General features: G+C 44.3%; 1 protein-coding gene and 1 non-coding gene across 4 annotated transcripts in view; both read left to right on the forward strand.

The window, feature by feature from the left end:
- AP1G1 (adaptor related protein complex 1 subunit gamma 1) overlaps nucleotides 1-23,602 on the forward strand; it is a 98,820-nt gene that overhangs the window by 45,855 nt on the left and 29,363 nt on the right. For 2 of the 3 annotated variants that reach the window (XM_044986877.1, XM_044986875.1), the window contains 9 exons: nucleotides 4,138-4,279; nucleotides 4,749-4,845; nucleotides 10,728-10,804; nucleotides 13,410-13,418; nucleotides 16,691-16,786; nucleotides 17,185-17,265; nucleotides 17,548-17,646; nucleotides 19,070-19,125; nucleotides 19,662-19,775. In XM_044986877.1, coding sequence (XP_044842812.1) covers nucleotides 4,138-4,279; nucleotides 4,749-4,845; nucleotides 10,728-10,804; nucleotides 13,410-13,418; nucleotides 16,691-16,786; nucleotides 17,185-17,265; nucleotides 17,548-17,646; nucleotides 19,070-19,125; nucleotides 19,662-19,775 — 771 coding nt within the window. The remainder of the gene's footprint in view (nucleotides 1-4,137; nucleotides 4,280-4,748; nucleotides 4,846-10,727; nucleotides 10,805-13,409; nucleotides 13,419-16,690; nucleotides 16,787-17,184; nucleotides 17,266-17,547; nucleotides 17,647-19,069; nucleotides 19,126-19,661; nucleotides 19,776-23,602) is intronic. The other variant, XM_044986876.1, reaches the window with a different exon arrangement.
- On the forward strand, nucleotides 21,288-21,355 carry LOC123349677. Its single transcript, XR_006573620.1, has one exon. It is a non-coding gene; the product is annotated as a small nucleolar RNA SNORD71 (small nucleolar RNA).

A 23,602-nucleotide genomic window follows, 5' to 3' on the forward strand; every position in this document is an offset into this window, starting at 1 on the left:
TTGGCATAGGCCACCCTCTGGAAGCTTAGACAAGGCAAGGGCCTGCCTCTTCAAACTTTGCCCATTTCTGATGACTGGTAGCTAATGTCTAGTGGAATATGGCAGCACAACTGCACCAGTTCCATTCTCAGTGAAGAGATAGAAGACAAGCTAGTTCATATAGAGAACCCTATCTGACTCAACACCTTCGTTGATCTTCTCCTTTGTATTGACAACTGGGTGTGCAAGTGAGAGGAGGAGATAAAGGGAGCCCAATACAGCTATGCCCACCCACTGTGCACAGCCCAGGGAACCAGGTCTTGAACTGATGTAGGTGGATCTGGGTCACAAATGTTTGATCATGGAGGTAAAGGAAAGCCAGCAACTTAACCTTTGTTTCTACTGAACAATATTGGGACCCTCACTTGCACTCAATTCCCCTGCAGTTAGCCAGGATCAACTCAGGTGCCACAGATAATTTTATACATGCAACAGTAGTCCAGACCCTACAAATTCTCCTTCAGCCCAAACCTTCACAGGACCCGGTAGCCACAATTGATGGGTTACCCTGTCATCCAGTCCAGTAACCCAGAAAACTGTTCTTTTCGAGGTTGGAATGGGAGATTGCTGCAAGTTACAACATTTTGGGATTCGCTCGCTGCACTTCCCAATAATATTCGGTATACTGTGGTTGGAGGAGCATGACCTGCATATCTCCAAGAGGGAGAAGAGCATCAACATTTCTTCCTATTATTGCCAAAAAGTCTGCCTGCAACCCCACTGAGAGTCAATCTCTGAACCTCAGGGAGGGACGTTACCACTCTAGAGGTAACCTGGGCCAGCCAGAAAGAAATTGCCTTGAGCCCAAAACCCTGTCTCTCAAAGAAATAGCAGGAACACACCTGAGGGTTTTGAGGAAAAAAAAATTGGGGACATCCTGCCCCCACACCAAGACCATGGTTTGCACAGCCTTTCATAGACCATAGATTGAAGGCCCCATATGGATTGATACGTACCATGTCTGGACCAGAACTGGCAGCAGTGCACAACTATATCCAAGAAAATCTTGAGAAAGGTTTCATCTGTCAATCTACTTCCCCAGCAGGGGCCTTAGTACTTTTTATACAGAAGGAGGATGGATCATTGTATCTTTGCGTGGACTGTTGAGCCCTAAATCAGGTCACAGTCCACAACCAATATCCTCTGCCTCTTATTCTGGGATTGCTAAATCGTGTTTGAACAGCCAGGATCTTCACAAAGGTAGACCTTTTGGGAGCTTACCACTTGGAGCATAAAAGAGCCATCAGTGAGTGGAAAACCGCCTTTCATGCCCAGTGCAGACACTTCGCATATTCAGTAATGCTGTTTGGCCTGACCAATGCCCCTGCAATTTTCCAACACTTTGTGAACGACATGTTCAAGGACATATTTGATAAATGTAATTTATCTCATTGATATCCTCATGTTCTCAGAGAGCCAAGAACAACAGTGTCATTATGTTGGATCTGCTCTAGAAAGGCTGTAGAAGCATGGACTATATGCCAAACTGAAAAAATGCCTCTTTGACCAGCCTTCCCTTGAAGTTTTGGGCTATATCATCTGTTCAGGGGGCATTCAGATGGATTTCCAAAAGATAGCATCAATTCATGACTTAATAGCTCCCTGGAAGCCCTGTGAATTATAACACTTCATGTACTTTGCCAGTTTTTATTGGTTGGTTATCTCCGACTTCTGACACAAAGTGGTTCCCCTGACTTCACTCCTTTGTAAGACCATCTGGTTCACTTGATCACCCGAAGCCCAGAATGCCTTTGCCCAGCATGACTTCATCCAGCTCAAGTCGTCCTTCACCATAGCTTCCATCCTGGTGCACCACAATCCAACCTGCCTGTTCATTGTGGAGGCCACTGTGTCCAACGTGGTCCATGGGGAGGTACTCTCTCAGAATCTCCAAGCCCAGCAAGTCTTGCACCACTGCACATTTTTAGTCATCTCTTGCAAGCTCACCCCAGCGAAAATAAATTACAAAATACTAGATGAGCTGCTTGCAACTAAAACTGCATTCGCGGAGTAGTGCCACCACCTCGAGGGGGTTCGGTACCCTGTTTAGGTCTTCATAGACCATAAGAAGCTTGAATATCTCTGCAAGCCCCAAATTTTAAACTAAAGGCAGCTAAGGTGGGCCCCGTTTTCTCTGTTCAAATTCACCATCATCTACCAACCTGGGTCCCAAAATGGAAAGGCTGATGCCTTCTCACGAAAAGGACAGTTCTATCGTAAGGAGGGCAAGGAACCTACTGTTGTGCCACCATATCTCCTCAAACTCAGTAATTTCCTCAGTGCAGCTATTCACTAAGATCTGATCTCCCTTATTTGGTTCACCTCGAAGGAGGACCCCTCACCTGGGAGCCACTGTTGGCTGGAAAGTCTGTCTCACTTTGAAGTATCTTCTGAACAATATACCTTCTTGCGAGCTAGACTACCAGTTCCTGGGACCTTTTGGATCTGCCAGGAAGTCAGCTCCATCGCTTTCAAATTACAGCTGCCCTGATCCCTTAAGGTACATTCCACCTTGTAGACTGGGAAACATAGGGACTTGAAGAGCGCACTTGGCAACTTGCCTCCCATGTCCACGCCCCCAACCTGGTAAGAGAATTTCATGAGGTTCATCCAGAGAAGCCCGGTTCTTCCCCCTCCTGTCCCATGCTCTTCTCCCTCTTGGAGATATGCAGGTCATGCTCCTCCAACCACAGTATACCAAATATTATTAGGAAGTGCAGCGAATGGATCCCGAAATGTTGTAACTCGCAGCAATCTGAAAAGAAGGGCCCTGAAGAGGGGGGAGTGATGTAAGAAACCACAGGGCCCAGGCACAGTTGCCACGAAGAGGAACTGAGAGGCTAAATCCTGCAGGAAGTCCCACCCTATGGGGCAGGAGTGACAGCTCTCCATGATTCCCTGGTAGGCTGGCACTCCCCATCTAAATCAGGAAACCATTTCTGAGAGTTGTCTGGGCAATGTAGACCTCCAGCATACTTCTGCCTCCGACCTTGGTCGTTGCTCCTCGCTGCAACTGACATGATCACAGGCTCCTGGCTTTTGATCTAGGCTCGCATCCCAACCCTGATCCTGTTTTACTGTCTCTAGCCTCAGACCACTGCTAACCCCAGTGAAATATCCTGACCTGGCCTGACCCCGATTCTCACCTCACACTCTCAATTTGGTAATGGACTCTGACTTTAGTTTTGACCTAGTCCCGGATTGATCTCTGACCTTCAGCCCCAATACTGACCAACTCACTCCATACCCACAGGCTGTCCATGACCCAGTTCTGACAGTATGTCTTTCCCCTTCACCACCCACATCTCCTCTGAGCAGGAATTCCTCTCACTCACCTGGACAGGGGGAGAGGGGCCTGGGATGAGAGGCACATGCCCTGTTTCCTCTTGCTGGAGGAAGAGTCTGGGGGTCGGGGGATCACTTGGGAATTTCAGATGTGTAGAGCTTCCCTTTTTCCTTGTAATGCCCAGGATTGGCTAGCTGTTCACACTGTCCCCTGCTATGTGAAGTGAGTGTAATGGCCGTAGACAGTTCCCTGTTGTTTGTCAAGGGCTGGGATCCTTTGCTGCAAAGTTGTTTTGTTGTGGCTGGTTTGTGTGTTTCTGCTGAAGCAGGAATGGGGTCAGGGCCTGCCTCTCTGCCTGGGGCAGCACAGAGCGTGGTGTCTGCAACAGTGGCATTTCCCCCACTCTTCTGATGGCTTTTGAGCCCTGTGCTTTCACCTGCCAGTCTGGTCAACTGTTGCTTAGATACAGGTGTGACATAGGGTGGAGCTCTGCATGCCTCTTTTTCTTCTGGGCTGGGCTCCAGGCACTGGCGTTACTGTCATTCAGCCCATTTCACTTGTGACTGTAGCTATACCTGAAGTCTTCTGAGGTGAGTCTGTGGTGGTGGGCGACTATGCCATGTGTGTCTGAAGCGTCCCGTTCTTACTCAGCTGCCCAGCTGCCTTGGAACATACATAACTAACGTCTTTGCTTCACAGCTTACCTGCATTCTGATTCGCTTCTTGATGTGCAGAGTTCCCTGCACCTGTGTCCTGGACTGGAGAGTTCCCTGTGCATGTGTTGACAGGCTTGTTCTTGGTCTCTTTTGCAGTGACCTTAATCACAGCACACAGTATGTGCAGGGGCTGGCACTCTGCACCCTCGGCTGCATGGGCTCCTCTGAGATGTGCAGAGACCTGGCAGGAGAAGTGGAGAAACTCCTCAAAACATCCAACTCTTACCTAAGAAAAAAGGTACCTCAGGAAGTTTCCAAACTGCTTCTTTGCAATCTAAAGCCTGGGACAGAAGGAAGGGGGAGATGCTTTTAATATTTAGTGTGCCGGGTGGCATAGGGCACATCAGCAAGTTATTTCTCTGAGAGTACATGTACTAGTATGGTAACTAGTGACCAGAGACCTCCCTGTATCTGCAATGCAGGTAAAGCATGGGTGGTATCTGTGGTCTGGACAGAATAGAACTCTTGTCCCAGTGTGTTCAGAACTAACAAATCCATAAGGCATTGGCCAGGATTTTCTCAGTATAGAGATGTTCTTGCACATGTACTTGTTAACACGTTTCCAGGTGAGTTAAGTGTGCAAATTAGCTCTAATATAGAAGTGGATCCTCTTAAGAAGTTTCTGGGCCGCAGATGGCTAAGCTTGGAGTCTGCTGGCAGTCAGTGACATGGAGGGGTGTGCTAACTGTGCTTTTCTTCTCTTGCAGGCAGCACTGTGTGCTGTGCATGTCATTAGGAAGGTGCCTGAACTCATGGAGATGTTCCTGCCAGCCACCAAAAACCTACTGAATGAGAAGAACCATGGTAATGTCAGCAGGCATGGCCCAGGCCTTTGGAGGCAATGCTCCTCCATGCAGGGGTGCTGCACACCCACCATCTAACTCAGCCTTTCATTGGAAAAGGCCATTCTTGTCATACATTTTTCTGATCGGTGTCCTTCCAGTTCTGTAGAAAGAGAGCAAATGTCCCATGTGCTACAAGAGGCATAGAGCATATGTGATTCTTTGCTCCTGCAGGAAATTACACAGCACAGGCTACTGGGTAATCAAACGGTCTTTCTGTTCATTTATCAAAGTACCTGCTACTTTCATTTCATTTCAAGGCACGTGAAACACATACAGAGTAAATATGGTGAATCTGGGACTGTAGCAAACTGTATTATGTAATTCATAGTATGTTTCTCCTCTGTGAGGATGGCATTCTGAGGTTCCACATTAAATCTCTCTGACTCCAGGTCACTCTTGCTTTTTGTGCAAGGCAAAAGATTTTCCAGCTGGTAGGGTTGCAAACTCCACTTGGGATCTGAAAGGTCAGCTTCTGTCTGAGATGATTACTTTTTGTTTATTACTGTTAACTTGGAACTGATGGATGAAGCAGAATGGAGTTCAGCTTATATTCCCAAAGCTGTGAGATCTCTGCAGTGCTAACTGGAGCAGAGTAATCAGATGGTTCTTAAGTTGCACAGCAGATTGCTGGGTAAGAAAGGGCCACCTTTACGTAATTGTTTTTTTGGATCGTAACTGCATTTTAAAACAGATTCTTACTCTGTTTAGAGTAACTTTTTTGCAAGCTTGAAACAAGACTTCCTTTTGGAAATGTACTTATTTTATTTTTCACATCTGTTTTCCAAGCTGGAAGCGCTTGTATAAGTATTTAAAATAAGGAAAAATATCCAAACAATTGACTACTTGCCCATTCACATAACCCAGCACTCAAATGACAGAATCTTTGACTGAAACCATTTTTCTATATCTGGCCACGCAGTATCGTTGGGATATAGATGGGCATTAAAGCATGCCATAAAGGGGTCACAAATAGAGGCTGTGTTTCAGAGCTGAGGCTCTTTTGTGGAGAATGGCCCTAACAAGTAGTTCCTTCCCATTTAAACCGATGCATAGCTGCAGCAGTATCTCTGGTAGCCAAGTAAACATTTGTTTCCTTCTCTAGTGAACATGTTCGTCATTTTATTTCATTGGGGTGTTAGGCTGCAGCACACCTGGGGTATTGTGGGGGAAGGAAGTGGGGGTTGCTTGTGGACTGTGCTACATGTGGACATTGTGAACTTGTTTAGGTTTTAAAATGCGCTAATTGGAGTGCTTAGCGCAGGGACTAATTAAAATGGTAGCAGTATCAGCACCTCACAGTCTTTAATATATTTATCCTCACAGCACCCTTGTGAGGCAGGGAAGGATTAGTGTGCCTGTTTTTACAAGTAAAGAACTGAGACTTTGACTTTTCCAAGGTCACACGGGAAGTCTTTGGCAGAGCAAGACATTGGGCCCAGGGTCTCCTGAATCCCAGTAACCTGCTCTCCTTCCCTCTCTTATGTACCAAGGAAAATGAACTTCAGTCAGCTCCAGTATTCTGTCAGGAGGGCTTTGCATTGTACTGTGAAGCCACCTCATAATCTGTCAGACCAGAAGAAGAGTGCAGATCTTGATCGCCCCATCTCAAAAAAGATGTATTGGAATTGGAAAAGGGTAACAAAAATGATTAGGGGTATGGAACGGCAGCAGGTTGTCCCCTTCTCTCTTTCCTCCTTTTCTCTGCCCAGAGGAGGGTTTTTTAAAGGTCTCAGGCAGCCCTTAATTGGATTCAGGTGTCCCTGACTGACCTGAGGTAACCCCTTTTCAGCTTGTAGGAAAAAGGGCCTTTAACATTCTAGAGCTCACATATCGGCCTTCCAAGACCCTCTTGCAGCTGTCCGGCCTGTCTTAGTCACACTGGGAATGGGCGACGGGGTGGATCACTTGTGATTACCTCTTCTGTTCATTCCCTCAGGGGCACCTGGCACTGGCCACTGTCAGAAGACAGGATACTGGGCTAGATGAACCTTTGGTCTGACCCAGTCTGGCTGTTCTTATGAAGATCTGAGGCTCACTTTTTGAAAACGACCAGGCATCAACCTCCTAGAACATCTTGGTGTCAGGCAATCAGCAGGACTAAAGGCACTACTGCACCAACTGTAGAGCTCTTTGTAGGCCAAAAATGAGACTTTTAAGTGCACCTGGAAATAGTTTAATATAGACTCTGGGACATGGATGTTGCATGCTCCCTGTGACAAGCATTGCTGAGCAAGCAGGCTGGCGTTTTGTGTGAGCTGAAGTTTGAGTGTCTTTCAGGTGCAACTCCAGTGGTTACAAAAGAGAGAAGACTGTGTCCAAAATGGAAGGCTGCAGCATCCTACCCAAATGTAAAAACAGCAGGGAAGGGAAACCATTTTTGCCCATTGCTCAGGGTCCAGCAGAACAGCTAAAACATGGGCTTTACCAACAAATTTGGAATAACCCCTATATCCCAGGGGCAGATACCAAGTCTGCCATCTCCTCCAGATGTTTCTGCCTGCTCATCAGATCTCCTCCCTCTTCTCTGGAATTGTGGGGCTGCTTACGGGGTTGTAATTGTAGGCAGCTGGCAATTAAAAACAAAAAGCAACTTGTTTGAGCATTTCCCCACGGGGCTACTAAGAGTTACTTTGACTGCAAATTGACGGCTGGTGAAATGTTGATTTGGGTTGGGCCTGCAATCTAGGCCATGCCGTTTTTTAACTAAAAGGAAAAGGAATGAGTATAGGCTCTTGCAGTGAAGCATTGCAGTAGCCGGTCAGACTGGGTCGTGGATGAAAGAAAATATTTGTACAATTGTTGATTCAATGTAAATGATTGAAGGTCAGTCTAGATAAGTCAGATGTTGATGGTAGGTTGGAGGAAGCAACTGGAACTGATGGATGCATCTGGAGGATAGAGCAAAAATATCATCTACTTTTTTAGTATGTGCCCACAACTTGTCACTTTGAGGGTCTTGTTAGATGCTCAGCTTGCGTTTAGATGATCAAATAGCAAAAGTGACCAGGATGGTGCGTCTCATCTGTGCCTGATCAGGAGGTGCCCCTTAAATCCACTTAGAAGCTCATACTAGAACAAAATAATAAACAATGTAATTTATTAACATAAGAATTGCCATGCTGGATTACTCTAATGGTACATCTAACGAACTATCCTTTCCCAGCCAGTCGCCTACCAGATGCTAGGGGCAAGAAATCTAAGTGTGAATTAGGGAAAGCTTTTTTTTAACCTAAGTCATTAGTGCTTGCCTTATGTCATAGAGCCATTAAGGTTTATATCCTTAATGTAATCTCATTTTAACTGATGTAACTGAGAGTGATCTTAGCTGTATAAACATCTAACCCTTTTTTGAATCCTAGTAAGTTTTTGGCTTCAGTGATATCTGGGGGTAGTGAGTCCCTCAGGTTAATGGAGCATTATGGGAGGAAATCTCTTCTGTCCTCAGTTTTAAATTTCTGTTTCAGTTTTGTTGACTATTGCCTTGTTCCTGTATTAGAAAAGGGTGAGTAGGAGCACCCGAATGGGCTTCTGTACCCATTTGTTAATTTTGGGTCCCTCAATCCTGCCCCCCTTGTTAGTTTATGTAGGAGACAATCTGTCTTTTCAGTTTCTCCACACAACTAATGATTTTCTTAGCTCACTTAATAGAGAAGAGCAATCTACTGCAAGCACACAACGCCAGTTCTTTATCTGCACTGAGTGCTTGTTGGTTTTGACCTGTAAAGCCCTGAATGGCTTGGAACCTGCCTCCCTGTGTGATACTGACTCTATTCAGAGACATGTAAGTTGGAGCCTCTTTAGTGCATGAGACACAGAGCCGCTGGCAGCCATTCTCCATAAAGACCCATGAACCCCGCTTGCTGGGACCCAAAACAGCTATGCCTACCTTCTGGCCATCATCCAGCACCCCCAGTTCCCAAAGGCAGGGCCAGAACCACCTGTAGGTAGTGTCTACACTGAAGTGCTACAATGGCTGAGCTGCTGGCTGTGCCACTGTAGTGTTCAAAGTGTAGATAAGTCCTAAGCCTTTTTTTGGTAGGGTCTCTTTTTCTCATGGCCTGTATTGCTGCTACTCTAATACACACAGCACATAACAATCAAGTGCTCTTCAGGGCATGCTGCAAATGCAGTGCCTCTTTGTAATATATCATTTAAATCCACCTCTGTGTCAGATGACTGGCTGGTATCTAGTTAATGCCTATTTTAAAAAAAGGCTCCAGAGGCGATCCTGGCAATTACACGCCAGTAAGCCTGACTTCAATGCCAGGAAAATTGGTTGAAACTATAGTAAAGAGCAGAATTATCAGACACATAGATGAATGTGATATGTTGGGGAAGAGTCACCAAGGCTTTTGTAAAGAGAAATCATGCCTCACCAATCTATTAGAATTTAAAGGTATAAACAAATGTGTGGACAAGGATGATCCAGTGGATATAGTGTACTTGGACTTTCAGAAAGCCTTTGGTAAGGTCCATCAATAAAGGCTCTTAAGCAAACTAAGCAGTCATGGGATAAGAGGGAAGATCCTCTCATGGATCAGTAACTTACTAAAAGATAGGAACTAAATGGTTAGTCTTTACAATGGAGAGAGGAAAATAGCAGGGTCCCCTAAGGATCTGTACTGGGACCTGTGTTAGCATATTCAGAAATGATCTGGAAAAAGGGGTGAACAGTGAGGTGACAAAATTACTCAAGATAGCTAACTCCTTGCAGTCAGCTTTGGACTTACAAAGGGATCTCACTAAACTGGGTGACAGAATGGCAGATGTAATTCAGTGTTGATAAATGCAAAGTAATGCACATTGGAAAAAATAATCCCAACCACACATACAGTCTAAATTAGCTGTTACCATTCAAGAAAGAGATCTTGACGACATTGTGGATAGTTCTCTGAAAACATCTCCTCACTGTGCAGTGACAGTCAAAAAGGCTAACAAAATGTTATGAACCATTAGGAAAGGGATGAATAATAAAACAGGAAATACCATGATCCTGCTATATGAATTCATGGTACACCCACACCTTAAATTCTTTGTGCAGTTCTGGTAACCTCACCTCAAAAAAGATATATTAGTGTTGGAAAAGGTGCAGAGAAGGCAATGAAAATTAATTAGGAGTATTGAACAGCTTCCATATGAGAAAAGATTAGAAAGACTGGGATTTTTCAGCTTGAAAAAGGAGACAACTGAGGAGGGATGTGATAGAGGTCTGTAAAATCATGAATGGTACAGAGAAAGAAGAGGGAGGTGTTGTTTACCCCTTCCAGTGACACAGGAACCGGGGGGCGGGTTCACCCAATGAAATTAATAGGCAGTAGGTTTAAAACAGACGTAAGGAAACACTTCTTCACACAACACACTATCAACCTGTGGAACTTGTTGCCAGGGGATGTTGTGGAGGTTAGAAGTATAACTGAGTTTAAAAAAAACAATTAGGTAAGTTCCTGGTGGATAGTTCCATCGATGGCTATTAGCCAAGATGGTCAGGGGCATAAAGTGTGCCTAAACCTCCAACTTCCAGAAGCTGGGACTGGACGACAGGCAATGGGTCACTCAAAATGGCCTTGTTCTGTTCCCTTCCTCTCAAGTATCTGGCATTGGCTAGTTGGAAGACAGGATACTGGCTAGATGGACCATTGGTTTCACCCACTATAGCCATTTTTATGTTCTTATTGCAGGCATTTGTGTGTGTGTGTGTGTGTGTGTTTCAGGTGGGAGATGTTTTGTGGGATTGCTGCTGCTATTTTTCCTTTATGGGTTTCATTTTAATTTTTTTTTGTCAGGTGCCTAGAGCCTTTATAAATGAAAACTAAATAACTAGACTTGTTTCTGGCCTTGTAGGTGTTCTTCACACATCAGTTGTCCTCCTCACAGAGATGTGTGAGAGAAGCCCAGACATGTTATCACACTTCAGAAAGGTAAGTGCAAACTGTGCATTAGTATCGCCGATAGCTAATGTTTACATGCTTCTTCTGAGCTGACACTTCCATCCTTGGTCTTAGCCAACAGGATGTGTGCACAAGTTTGAGCGAAATCTGTGCAGCTAGTTTTAAATGAGGCACGTGATGATAATGCAGGCTTTCTGTTTCAAAAACTGTCACACAATATCATCAAATAATTAAATTAGAAGTTTTGCCGGGGGGGGGGGGGGTTCTTTGAGTCTCCTTGTGAGCGTGGGAGGGGGTAAATTATAAGATACTGACAAATCACTTATGTGCATGAAGACTTGTCCCAGAGTTAAAGTTGCAGTGACTCCTGAGATGAAAGTCCCGTAAATGCATTATTCCTCATGTAGCTGATTGCATCAGTGACATCTGAAGTGGGATTAAACTTTATCTCTTTTTTTTTTTCTTATCTAAGATGGGGAACTAAAATCACAAGCTTACACTGTTAACCTTACAGTTTTATACATTCCACTCAGGAAAAGGCAGAATTGAGGTTTTCATAGTATAGCTAGGTTTGGCAGAATTCAATTTTTATTTTTCATATTGATCAATAATATCAATGTTTATTTTAAGCATTTTATCTATTTTATCAAATTTTCATAGTTGTGCAAAATTGTGCGGAGGGTGTCAGTAGGGGGAATAAACAATTATTTAATGATAGTAGAAACTAAGATTCAAAAGGTTAAAGCTTTATACCCATTAAAACACAAATTGTCAACATCACATAGTTAAGTCCAAATCAGACTGCAAAGAGTTACAAAGGGATCTCACAAAACTGGGTGACTGGGCAACAAAATGGCAGATAAAATTCAATGTTGATACATACAAGGTAATGCACACTGGAAAACATAATCCCAACTATATATACAGGATGATGGGATCTAAATTAGCTGTTACCACTCAAGAAAGAGATCTTGGAGTCATTGTGGATAGTTCTTTGAAGACAGCTGGTGTATGTGCACCGGCAGTCAAAAACAGTAACAGTCTGTTAGGAACTACTAGGAAAGAGAGAAAAAATAAGACAGAAAATAATGTCACTATATAAATCCATGGTATGCCCACACATTGAATTCAGTTCTGTTTGTCCCATCTCAAAAAAGATATATGAGAATCAGAAAAGGTGCAGAGAAGGGCAACAAAAATGATTAGGGATATGGAACAGCTTCCATATGAGAGAAGATTAATAAAACTGGGAATTTTCAGCTTGGAAAAGAGATGACTAAGGGGGGATATGACAAAGGTCTATAAAATCATGACTGGTGTGGAGAAAGGGAATAAGGAAGTGTTATTTACTCCTTCACATAACACAAGAACCAATTAATTAGGCAGCAGGTTTAAAACTAACATAAGGAAGTACTTTTTCACCCAACGCACACTTACCCTGCCCACAAGTTCCACAGGTTATGTTGTGAAGGCCAAAATTGGGTTCAAAAAAGAATTGGACTTATTCTCCATGAACTTATCTATCAATGGATATTAGCCAAGATAGCCAGTGATGCAACCTCATGCTCTGGGTGTCCCTGGCCTCTCATTGCCAGAAGCTGGGAGCGGACATTAGGGGATAGATCACTCAGTAAACTGTCCTGTTCTGTTCATTCCCTCTGAAGCACCTGGCATTGGCCACTGTCGGAAGACAGGCTACTGGGCTAGCTGGACCATTAATCTGACCCAGTATGGCCATTCTTATGTGTCAAAATATACAAAGTAAATACTTTTAAATCAAACTCTCATTAGTTCTCAAGCAGCATTTTTCTTACTTTGCCTGTAAATTTCCATTATCATTGATGGAAATATTTTTTCATTGGTGTTTGTATGTATATGGTGAAATAGACGTTGACCAACATTTACTGGTTAAAAACCTAATGCTTCAGCCTAAGTATAGCTAACATGTCCACATTGCACACAGCATGTAATAAGGGGCATTTTTCCCAGGGCGGGTAGGAGTTTCAGAGCCAGCAGTGTTCTTGTCTTCTAGCACACTGTCTTAGCCCTGCCTCTTGTCACTGCCTGTTGTAATCGCTCTTGCTGTATCTGCTGCTTTCAGAACTTAACTGCCAAATTATAAAGATTTCCTTCCAGAATTATTTGGAAGGTGTTCTTGGTGTACAGTTCTGATTCCTTTGGGCAAAGGAGGAATTGGGAACTAAATGAGCCAGTAGAAAGCAACTGGCCAGTTGCTCCACTGAAAAATCCTGAGGAGTCTTCTGCCTGCGTGCACAGTTCTCAACATACTCTTCCTGCAAGTCCTAAGTTTGCTCGCAGGGACCTCAGACAGGCAACCCCTTTGCTGGTGCATTTTGTGTACGCTAGAGCTGGGGTTAATGTTATGGGGGCAGTGATGTTATCCTGAGCCATTGCCCATCACTGTCACTACTTAGGAGGTGGCTGAGTCCTGGGGGGAGCAATGAGGAGTTGAGTCCAACGACTTTGTGCACCGGGGCTTCTTTTTGGTGGTGCTTTCTTCTAGCCATCTTTCTTGTGGTGTTTTATGCTGTGAATAGTATGACACTATCTGTTCCTAATGCCTGCTTCGTCTGTTTTATCCCTTTTATCTGTTTGGACTCCTGCTGTATGTTAGAATGAAAAGGTAAGAGTTAACTCTTCTAGATGGTGCATGCTTTCATTGGATCTGTAGAGGCTTCTGTGTGTCCGGTCACCACATGGAGGCACTGTGCACTAACACTGCAGTTGTGATTAATGCCATGTGCTAGCTACGCTATACTTGTCTAACAAGCTCATTGTTGTCCAGTTTTTGGCTTGTCATTAAATCCTCATATCCATGGCAGTCCTGGATCTCAGTTGTGGCCTCTCCCAAACTGTGAACCTATCTTGATCCCTCCCTTCCTTGTTTGAGGAATTTAGGCAGTTTCCTGTGTTCTTCTTTTAAAAAGTCTGATTGCCCTGGAGCCTTGATGTATTCTCCTTACCACAAGGTGTGTTTTGCTTCCGACTGGCAAAGTGGGACAGCCCTGGGTAATTCAGATGCTCTCCTGTGTATAAGGGGGAGTTGGATAAGAACTCCATCACTGGAGTGGTTACACCAGCCTTGGGAAACGAGATACATGCAGTGGAGCATGGACCTCCACATACCACATGGGCTCAGTATGCAGCACTGGACTGTTCAGTACAGATCCATTGCACATCTTTTCTGAAAGTATCTGGCTGTCAAGGATCAGCAGAGTGGGGTAGGCATCAACTGATCTTTATGACTGTAGCCTTTGCCTTTGTTTGTCCTGTCATCAGTTTTGGTACCTTGCGTTGTATGTAAGAAAACAAAGAAAATGCAAAGCAGGGTTCCAAGAATGCTTATGCAGACCACCCCAGTCAGCTGCACTTTGTATTTTGGGGGTAGGAGCAGTGTCCTGCTCTCTTCTGAGATCTGGAGGGAAGCAACCTCCTCCAGTGATATGAGTCCGATTGCTGAAATGCTCCAGGGTGGAGGAAGGGAGAGTCAAGAAACTACAAGGAGAGAGATGTTTCCTTCTTGCAGAGCCATCTCAAATTTGCAGCAGAATGCTGCTGATTGAGCTTCTGTCAGGCACTCTAAACTCTGCCATGGCTAGCCTCTGGCAGATCTCCAAGGGGAATAATAGCTAGCTGAGTGGCTGCAGCACAATCCTGTGCGGAAGACAGAGGTAGCTTTCGGGAAAGATTCTGCTGGAGGACATGGGAGTGAAGTGTATTCATTCTGCATATACAGAGGTGTAGGTGAAAGGAAAAATGATACTGTTCTAATATGGTATGGAAATCTGCCCAGACAGGTCTAGTGCCATCCCACCTGCAAATCACTCATTGCTCTTTAATTGGCCTTCAGTCTGTCTCAGCAGGACAGCCAGCTCCAGCACATTTTTGGACTCCGTTTCACTGCCTATTTCTTAGGTTACTTTCTAAATAAATATATGGAGATATACCTATCTCATAGAACTGGAAGAGACCTAAAAAGGTCATAGAGTCCAGCCCCTGCCTTTAATAGCAGGAGCAAGTACTGATTTTGCCCAAGATCCCTAAGTGGCCCCCTCAAGGATTGAACTCACAACCCTGGGTTTAGCAGGCCAATGCTCAAACCACTGAGCAATATTCTCCCCCTTAACTTAATGTCAGCTCTGAGATGGAAAGATGAGTGGAATGAGAGAGAGATTACTTCACCACTTTTGTTAATTTACCTGGAGATCTACCAGCTTTAACAAGCATTATGTCATGTTCTGGCAAGTGGGTCAAGACTTTTCTTTAAATGAGAACATGTTTTCTAGAGAATGAAACTTGGAGACATGTGCAGTATCCAGCCCTCCAGAAATGTGATCCCACCCCGTGGCTAACCCAGCCTGTCTTTAGTGTGTGAGCAAGAGTATCTGCTGCTGGTAATCCCAATCTGAGTACACCCATGGAATGTGTGTGCTGCTACAGAACAGGATTAGAAAGGACCACAAGGGTCATCTAATCTAACCCCCTGCCAAGAGACAGGATTTGATGCATCTAAACCAGTGGTGCCAACCTTATTACACAGGAGGGCCTCAGACCTAAGCACAACCTTTTGTGGGCCGAACCGAGTCCCCATATTTTAATAAGATTTAGAGTCCCCTCTATTAATTTATATTTTAAGTTCAGCTTGTTTTGTATGTATTTAGATAGGTTGTTTTTATGTACAGTGTTGTCTGTTTACGCACTCGTGTAATATAAAATGATGTAAACATGACAACAAAACACTAATGAATCAGCTGTTACTATATTATGTTGAAGCAGGCTCTGGGCCTTATGAAATGCTCTGGTGGGCCGTAGTTTGGGCACCCCTAGTCTAAGCCATCCAAGACATGTGGCTATCCAGCTTCTTTTTGAAAGCCTCCAGTAAAGGAGCTTCCACAACCTCTCGGGGCACTCTGTTCCATTGTCCTACTGTTCTTACAGTTAAGAAGTTTTTCCTGAAATTGATGGATGGAGTAGTGAGACACCCAGGACTACCAGTCCAAGAGCTAGAGTAGACTGAGGCAAACTGTCTCATGCAGATGACTTGTCTCCTAAAAACAGTCACATGCAGTCCCTGAAAGAACCACTTTTCCTGAAGGGTGAGGAGATGACCCTGGGAATCAATGCCATCAACTTCTGCAGAAGTTGAAGCTCTCATTTTGAAAAGTTGCTGCTGGTGTGTGGGGAAGCTGTGAGCAGGAGAAGGTGGGTAGGCCCTGGGGAAGCTCTTCACTGTGGGTACTACCCAACTATTGGAGACTGGGTGGGAGGTAGAGCAGTGGAAATTCTCCACCTTTGACTACCCTGGAGGGTCTTCAGGGGGAGGGGAAGAGAAGAGACAGAGCGCCTTTCTGCAGCTAGCTGGGGGAGAGTGACAAACTTAAGACCTCCATAATGACATCTGTTTCTGTGGTGGGAACACCTAAAGACCCCCATCAGGGATCTCACTATGCCAGGCACTCCATACATGTAACAAAAAGATGGTCCTGGCCCTAAAGAACTTAGATTAAGTCAGCCAGAAGCTGGTGTGAAAGAGCCCCAATGCAAGGTCTAAGGACAGCACCCTGTGAGAGACCAGCACCCCTTCTTATTTTCAGCAGCTGATGGCCGGGGAACTCTCCGTGGCATTGTCTATGAACCTCGCTTGTGAAGCACCCCTGTTATATGCCTCTGGGCTTAGTGGGCTTAGCTCTCTGAGTAGCTCTGTATTATGGCGTTCGGGTCCTGGCCAGACGTCAGTGTCAGTATGTTCAGTTAACCCAGCCTGCGCAATCAGAGATGTTCTGTGTGGAAGGATGTGTACACTGATCTTTAGGACTCATTTTTGGATCCCTACATCAAAAGTGTGGAAGACAAGTGTTATGAGTATACTTTCTGATGGATCTTTCTTCTTCACAGCTTGTACCCCAGTTAGTTCGTATTCTAAAGAACCTTATCATGTCTGGATATTCACCAGAGCATGACGTGTCTGGGATCAGTGACCCCTTTCTGCAGGTAAGGATTGATAGTAAAACTCTCGGGTAGCGGTCTCCAGTGCGGTGTTTGGGACTTGGTTTCTGACTCCCTCACCTATTGTGCGAATTCATGGCAGGAGGAGTAAGCTTATAGCTATCCATATTCTATCCATATCAGTTGTTTGGTTGTAATAGGAGTGCTTCTGGCTAGAGGATGGAGACCTAAACATAGTATAAATCCTTTCCCCAGACCTCACTGAGGGAGAAGAGTTCAAATCCTCCATCCCTGCTCTAAACAGAGGGCCTTGTGATTTAATTGCCATATTTATCAGCATTTGATCTGTCTCTCCAGCACTCTTCTATGAGTTAACCGGAGGCTACTGCATAAAGTTGCTTTATGCCAGATGTGATTTAATTTGCTGTCTTTTGTTTTTTCAGGTGCGAATCCTGCGGTTACTAAGAATTCTGGGGCGAAATGATGATGACTCAAGTGAAGCAATGAATGACATACTTGCTCAGGTGAGGCCTGCCAGGTTAGGTTGATATTCAGCCTAAATTGCTCCTCTTAATTTCATCTTGTTACTTCTAGTTACATCCCTGTGTACCGCAGAGTGAGCATCAACTCATTGCGCCACAAGTCTGTGCTTCTGAGGGCAATGATTTACTCTGGCAGATGCTAACAATCTGGGCAAGTGGGAGGACACTGCCTTGTTCTGATACAGAAATGAGAGGTGGCCTGGGTAAGGGGCTGCAGATGCTGGCAAAGCACGGGCAGTTACTTTACTTTTTGTTTTTTTCCAGGTTGCCACTAATACAGAAACAAGTAAAAACGTGGGTAACGCCATCCTCTATGAAACTGTATTGACTATTATGGACATCAAGTCTGAGAGTGGACTGCGAGTATGTTGCCTTTACCATGATTCTTTTCACTAAACCCATAGGATCATAGAAGTTAGAGATGAAATGACTGATTAAATGGAGTCCACCTGTTGGGGCTAGGGCAGGTGCTAGTTTTCCTCGTGGACATACGAAGCTAAAACGTTTCCCTTGATTTTAGTCAAACAACGGGCCCCAGACTGAGTTAGTCAATTAGCGAGGTCTAGTACTTAAGGCTCTAAAGTGTCACTGGAATTGGTTAAATCATAGAAACGTAGGGCTGGCAGGGACTTGGGTGGATTGTCTAGTCCAGTCCCCTGCACTGAGGCAGGACTAAGTATCATCTAGACCAGTGGCTCTTAACCTGGGGTGCGAGATGCCCTTTCTGGGGATGCGAGACAGGCCAGATTTTTTTAGAAGGTAAATCATTGAAAACACAAATTAAGCACAGGCAGGTAAGTGCAACTACTTTGTTTTATCAAACCTATGTATTAGCATTATACATTTGTAACGATTACTGTGTTACATTGTAACTGCGAAATTAAAATAAATATATAATTCTTTCATTCTATAGTTATATCTACTTCAACGATTTTTGATAAGGGGTGCAAGAACATATTTTTGAGAACCAAAAGGGTGCAGGCTGCAGTAAAGGTTAAGAACCACTGATCTAGACCATTCCTGACAAATTTTTGTCTTAAAAAAAACCCAGTGGTGGATATTCCATAACCTCCGTATATAACTTGTTCCCATGCTTAACTACCCTGACGTCCAACCTAAATCTCTGAGAGTGACTATGGTGCTGGTGGTAGATGTGCTTCCATAGTCTGGGATTCCAAAGAATCTCAGAGCTTGGGCTCAGGACAATGTTTCATCAGTGAGATCCTGTGCCAGATGTGGTATCAATAGCAATGTCTGGAAGTTAACTGCATGTAGCATGATGAGGGAAGGGATGAGAGCTGTGCCAGGGACCATAATGTGTTGAGACACTGTGTGTCTCTTCCTGAGCTCCAGGAGGGTGATAATGGATTCCTCTTGTAATTTCTATCCAGTGGTCAAGGAGGTGGAAACATAACGTGGAATGTCTGAGGGAAGCTCTAGTGGTTAGCGAGTTTATTCCACAGTTGAAGCATGCACAGCTGTACCAAGACTTAGTGCCCTTGTACGACTTGCTGTACGTTGTGCAGTGAGATTCCTCTTTGGCCGGGTGTGTAGCCTTCTCCTAGAGCCACGCTGCATTTAAAGAAAGTGCAGTGGGGAGCTGGAACCATGTGCATGACTCCTGCCTCTTTGGTTAATTGGTGTCTGGCGTTCTTGCTGTTTCTGCCCATCATTAGCTATAGCAATTTGCAAGGTTGCTGAAGGACCATGTGGGCTCATGAAGCTGCGGTGAGGAGGAGCAGCAGCTTGTTGTGATCGCTAACCTTCCCAACTCTTCTTTCTGCAGGTGTTAGCCATTAACATCCTAGGCCGTTTCTTGTTAAATAACGACAAAAATATTAGGTAAGTTACCTGAAGTGTGTCAGACATGGGGCACTGCTGTGTTAAGAGTCTGCAGAAGCAGCTCCCAAGGCAAAGTGTTGGGAAAGGTTGTGGGTGGGTGGGTGTGGGGGGGGGGGGGGAGCGGGCATGGCTAAATTGCCTTGGTGACTAGTTTTCTTTCTCCTTGCCATACTTCTTTCCCTGAGTGTATCATGGCCTTTCCTCACTAGCCAGCAGGTCTACAGCAAGCTACTGCAGCCCAGTTATAGACCAGAGACAGGTTCCTGGAATAGCTCAGACTGTTTTTTTCCAGCAGCCAGTGAAGCTGTGCTTTCCCTTTGTCACAGCAGAAGTATCTCTTATAGTACATCTACATCCTCTGCTTGGAAACTCCCCTCTGGTTGGGTCAGAGAGCAGTTTGGCAGATTTTCCTTTGGTCCCGATAGCTCTGGGAAAATCCTGTCCCAGTGCAGAGGAAGACTAAACCCCTTTACTTTGCAATGAAACAGAATGTCTGGCACAAATGTGGTGTTCTTCCTTTGTCCTCTCTATCCCAGATATGTAGCTTTGACATCTTTGTTGAAGACTGTGCAGACAGACCACAATGCAGTACAGCGACACAGAAGCACCATTGTGGACTGCCTAAAAGATCTGGATGTCTCCATTAAACGGTAATTGAGCTACAGAGAGCTATCTGTCTGACTTATGATGTCAGGACTGTGAGCCTGTGGGGTGGGGAGAGAGACAGATGCACGTTAACTGCCCAGTGCAGCAGTCCCACAAGGGATACTCTTATCACTGTCCAGTCTGCTCCCTGCTTCAGAGAGAACAGGGATGGTGACAGGCAGCCAACGTATCAGGGAAGCTGATCTTACGTAGGATCTTAAGGGCCTGGGCCATGGAACTCCTTGCCAGAAGAGCTCAGAACAAGCCCAAGCCTGAATGAGTTCAGATCAAGTTGTAAAACTCACCTTTTTAGTAAACTCCCTCCCCCAAGTTTATGCTTGTAAAGCAATCAGTGAAAGTCCTACAGGCCCAGAGTGGTTCTTCACTGCCTGGAGGATCAGGCAGAGGTGTACACTGTTCTGGGCTTTTGTGCAGTACTCCGCTATCATGGTAATAGGAGTTGTATAGAAACCTAGGGGACATGGCTTTAGCTTTGGTAGATTTGACACAAATGCAGGATTGTTTCCTGTCGTACATTTTCTGGTGTTTGGTTTGAGTTTAAATGTTCAGAGCTTCTGCTCTGTCCCTTGGGAGATTGTTCCACAGTCTAGCGCATCTCACTCCCAGGGATTTTTCTCTTGACATTCACCCTCAGTTTCATCCTGTTACTGCATAGCTACCTCCTTTTTGCCACACTAAACACCTTGATTTTTCATCTTGCGCCTGTGCAATACTTGTGGGCTGCTGTTGTGATTCTGTCTGTCCTCCCACACCCTAGCCTCACTTTGCCAAGCGTTGCATATTTAGCTTTTTCAATCCTCCTAAGTTGGGCCTTCCAACTCTTTGATCACATATTACTCTTATCTAAACTTGCTCCTGTTTGTCAATATTGTTCCTGTAATGTGATGGTCAGAACTCAGTGTGATATTCCATGTGTCCTTGCACCAAAGCCAAAGAGAGAGGGGCCATTATACTCTTGCTCGGTGATATGACATCTCTGCATGTGCAGCCCAAAATTGTATTGCCCTCATTGCTATCATATCACATTGCAAACATACCTGTTTTGTTGTCCCTGCAATCCATGGGTCGTCTTCGACATCACGGCTTGTCAAGTTTCTCTCCCTATTGAAAATTTGTGTAATAGATTTAACTTTGACAAATAATCAGTTTTCATGTTTTTAATCTCTCTGGACCTTTTATTTCTGTCCTCACTCCTGTCATTAGCTCAATTGTTCTGAATGTTGCTATTCTGCAGATTGGATCTGCCCGTCTGTTAAAATTTAACTTAATCTGTCTTTGTAATGGGTATTGCACAAGCTAATCTTACAGTTGAACCCCATTCTGAGGTGTGACTGCACAAGAATTCAGCAGATCAACATCTTTCTATTGCTGAGAGCCAGGGCCTGCATGAGAGGCTATAGATGGATCTGGTGTGTGGGAGGTCACAATTTCATGCTCTGGAGCATGGTAGGAAATCAGTGGTATGCTAGAGCCCTGTAGAAGATTCTACTCTGGTCTGTGCCTTAGTGATCCATCGGCAGAGTGCCCTGCCACAATGCTGACACTCAAGCTGCTGACAACCACGTCTGTCATTCTGGCAATCAGCTGACTTGGTGACAGAATCCCTGGGAGCACTAAAAGCAGATCTGTGTGGAAGCCAAGGGGGATGATCGCTTTTTTGTGCATTTGGTATTGGCTCTCTATTGAGGCCCATCCTTGTCTCCTTTAGCTATATTGTCATGTATGTCAGTTTAGTGCAGTTAAAAGTGTGTTTGCCCTTTGCTTTCAGCTTGTCATCAGCCCACTAAATAGCTCAAGCGCTTGGGAGATCCATAAAGGAAATAACTCTCTGAATATGGTCAAAGAAACTGCAGCTGCCCTGTGCTCAGTGCTCTGATGTATGGGGTTGTGAAGCACCAAAGCACTTCCTGTCTTGCTGCTATATTGATCAGCTTCAACATGACACAAGATTAAAATGTAAACATGAAACACCCGATGGTCTAGTAGGGTTAAGGGCAATAAAAAAAGAAATTTTAAAATATATCAGGAAAAAAGCAATCTAGCAATTGTATAGGTCCATTATTAGACAGGGATGGTGAAATTGTTAATGATGTAGAAAAGGCAAAAGTGTTTATTTTTTTTTATGTAGGGAAGAAGCTAGATCACATAGTGTTTACAGTGTTAAATACTTGATATTTTGACAGTAACTAGGGAGATATTAAATGGTAGCTGCTAAAGCTAAACCGTTTCAAATCTTCAGGGCCAGATAACTTGCATTCAAGAGTATCAAGAGTTGGATGGGGAGCTCTCTGAGCCATTGATATTGATATTTAACAAATCTTGGACTTCTGGGGAAATCCCAAGTAACTGGAAAAAAGCTTATGTACCAATACTTAAAAAGGGCCAGCGGGTGATTTTGGTAACAACAGGCTGATTACCTGCGCGTTGGTCCCAGACGAAATCAAGAAAACGGTGATATTGAGCATAATCGGTGAAGAACTAAAGGATGGCAGCATAATTCAATATGATTTTACTGAAAAATAGGTCTCAGCAAACAAACTTAATATCTTTTGCGAATACAGATTTGATTGACAGAGAGGTGACTGTTGGCATCACACAGGTAGACCTCAGTACAACATTCTGATTTTAAAAAACGAGCATGAAACAACATGATTGTTGCACATATTAAATGGATTTTAAAACTGGCTCAGTGATCTCAGCGATAACTGTAAGTGATGCTGTTTCCTCTTAGAAGTCTGTCTATGGCCTCGTGATATTCAGTATCTCTATTAATGATCTGAAAGAGAAAATAAAATCATTGCTGATGGATTGCAGATGACAGACTAGTGGAATGGTAAATGATAGATAGCTCAGTATAATATGTATTGCTTGGAAAAAATGAGCTGGGCTCAAGTGAACAATGTGTGTTTTAATACAGCCAAATACAAGGTAATACATCTGGGAACGAATTTAGGTCACACTTACAGTATGGGGGACTGTATCCTGGAAAGCAGTGACTCTGAAAATTACTTAAGGGTCATGTGGAAACCAGCTGAATGTGAGCTCTCCAGGCAGTGCTGTGGCTGAGGGCTAATACAATCCTTGGGCCTGTAAACAGAGGAACACTGAATAGAAGGTGTTATAACCTCTGTGTAAAACATTAATGAAACCATAACTGGAAAATCATGTCCAGTTCTGGTGTCCACAGTTCAAAAAGGTTGTTGACTAACTGGAAGGTGTTCAGAGAAGAACTACACAAATGATTTGTGGTCTGGAAAATCTGTTTTATAGTGAGATTTAAAGGAGTTCCATCTCATGTATTCAAGAGAAGGGTGAGAGGTGACTTGATCACTGTGTACAAGTACCTGCACGGGGGAGAGATTTGTGATAGTAGAGGGCTCCCTAATCTAGCAGACAAAGACCGAATGAGACCCAGTGGTTGGAAACTGAAGCTAAACAAATTCAGACAAGAAATAAGGCACCCGTTTTTAACAGTGAGGGTCATTAACTAGTGAAACAATTTACTGCGGATGTGGTGGATTCTCCATCCCTTGAAGTCTTTCAGATTGGATTTCTAGCTCAGCCAGACCCTTTGGATTTGATGAAGTGAGGTTTTCTGTCCTGTGCTACGTGGGCAGTCAGACTAATGATCATCATATCCTTCTGGCCTTCATTTATACAATTGTAGCCTCTTGTAACCTGGTGTTGCTTTCACTATTATGTCAGACTAATTCTGCAAGGTAGCGACCAATAGCTGGAGGTTCAGAAATTCTCAGATGGACACTTGCTGCTTGAAAGGTGTTCTGTTCTTTAGGATAGTTAGAGGCCTCCA

Source organism: Mauremys mutica, chromosome 14 (assembly GCF_020497125.1).
Source record: "Mauremys mutica isolate MM-2020 ecotype Southern chromosome 14, ASM2049712v1, whole genome shotgun sequence".
NCBI classification, from domain to species: domain Eukaryota; kingdom Metazoa; phylum Chordata; order Testudines; family Geoemydidae; genus Mauremys; species Mauremys mutica.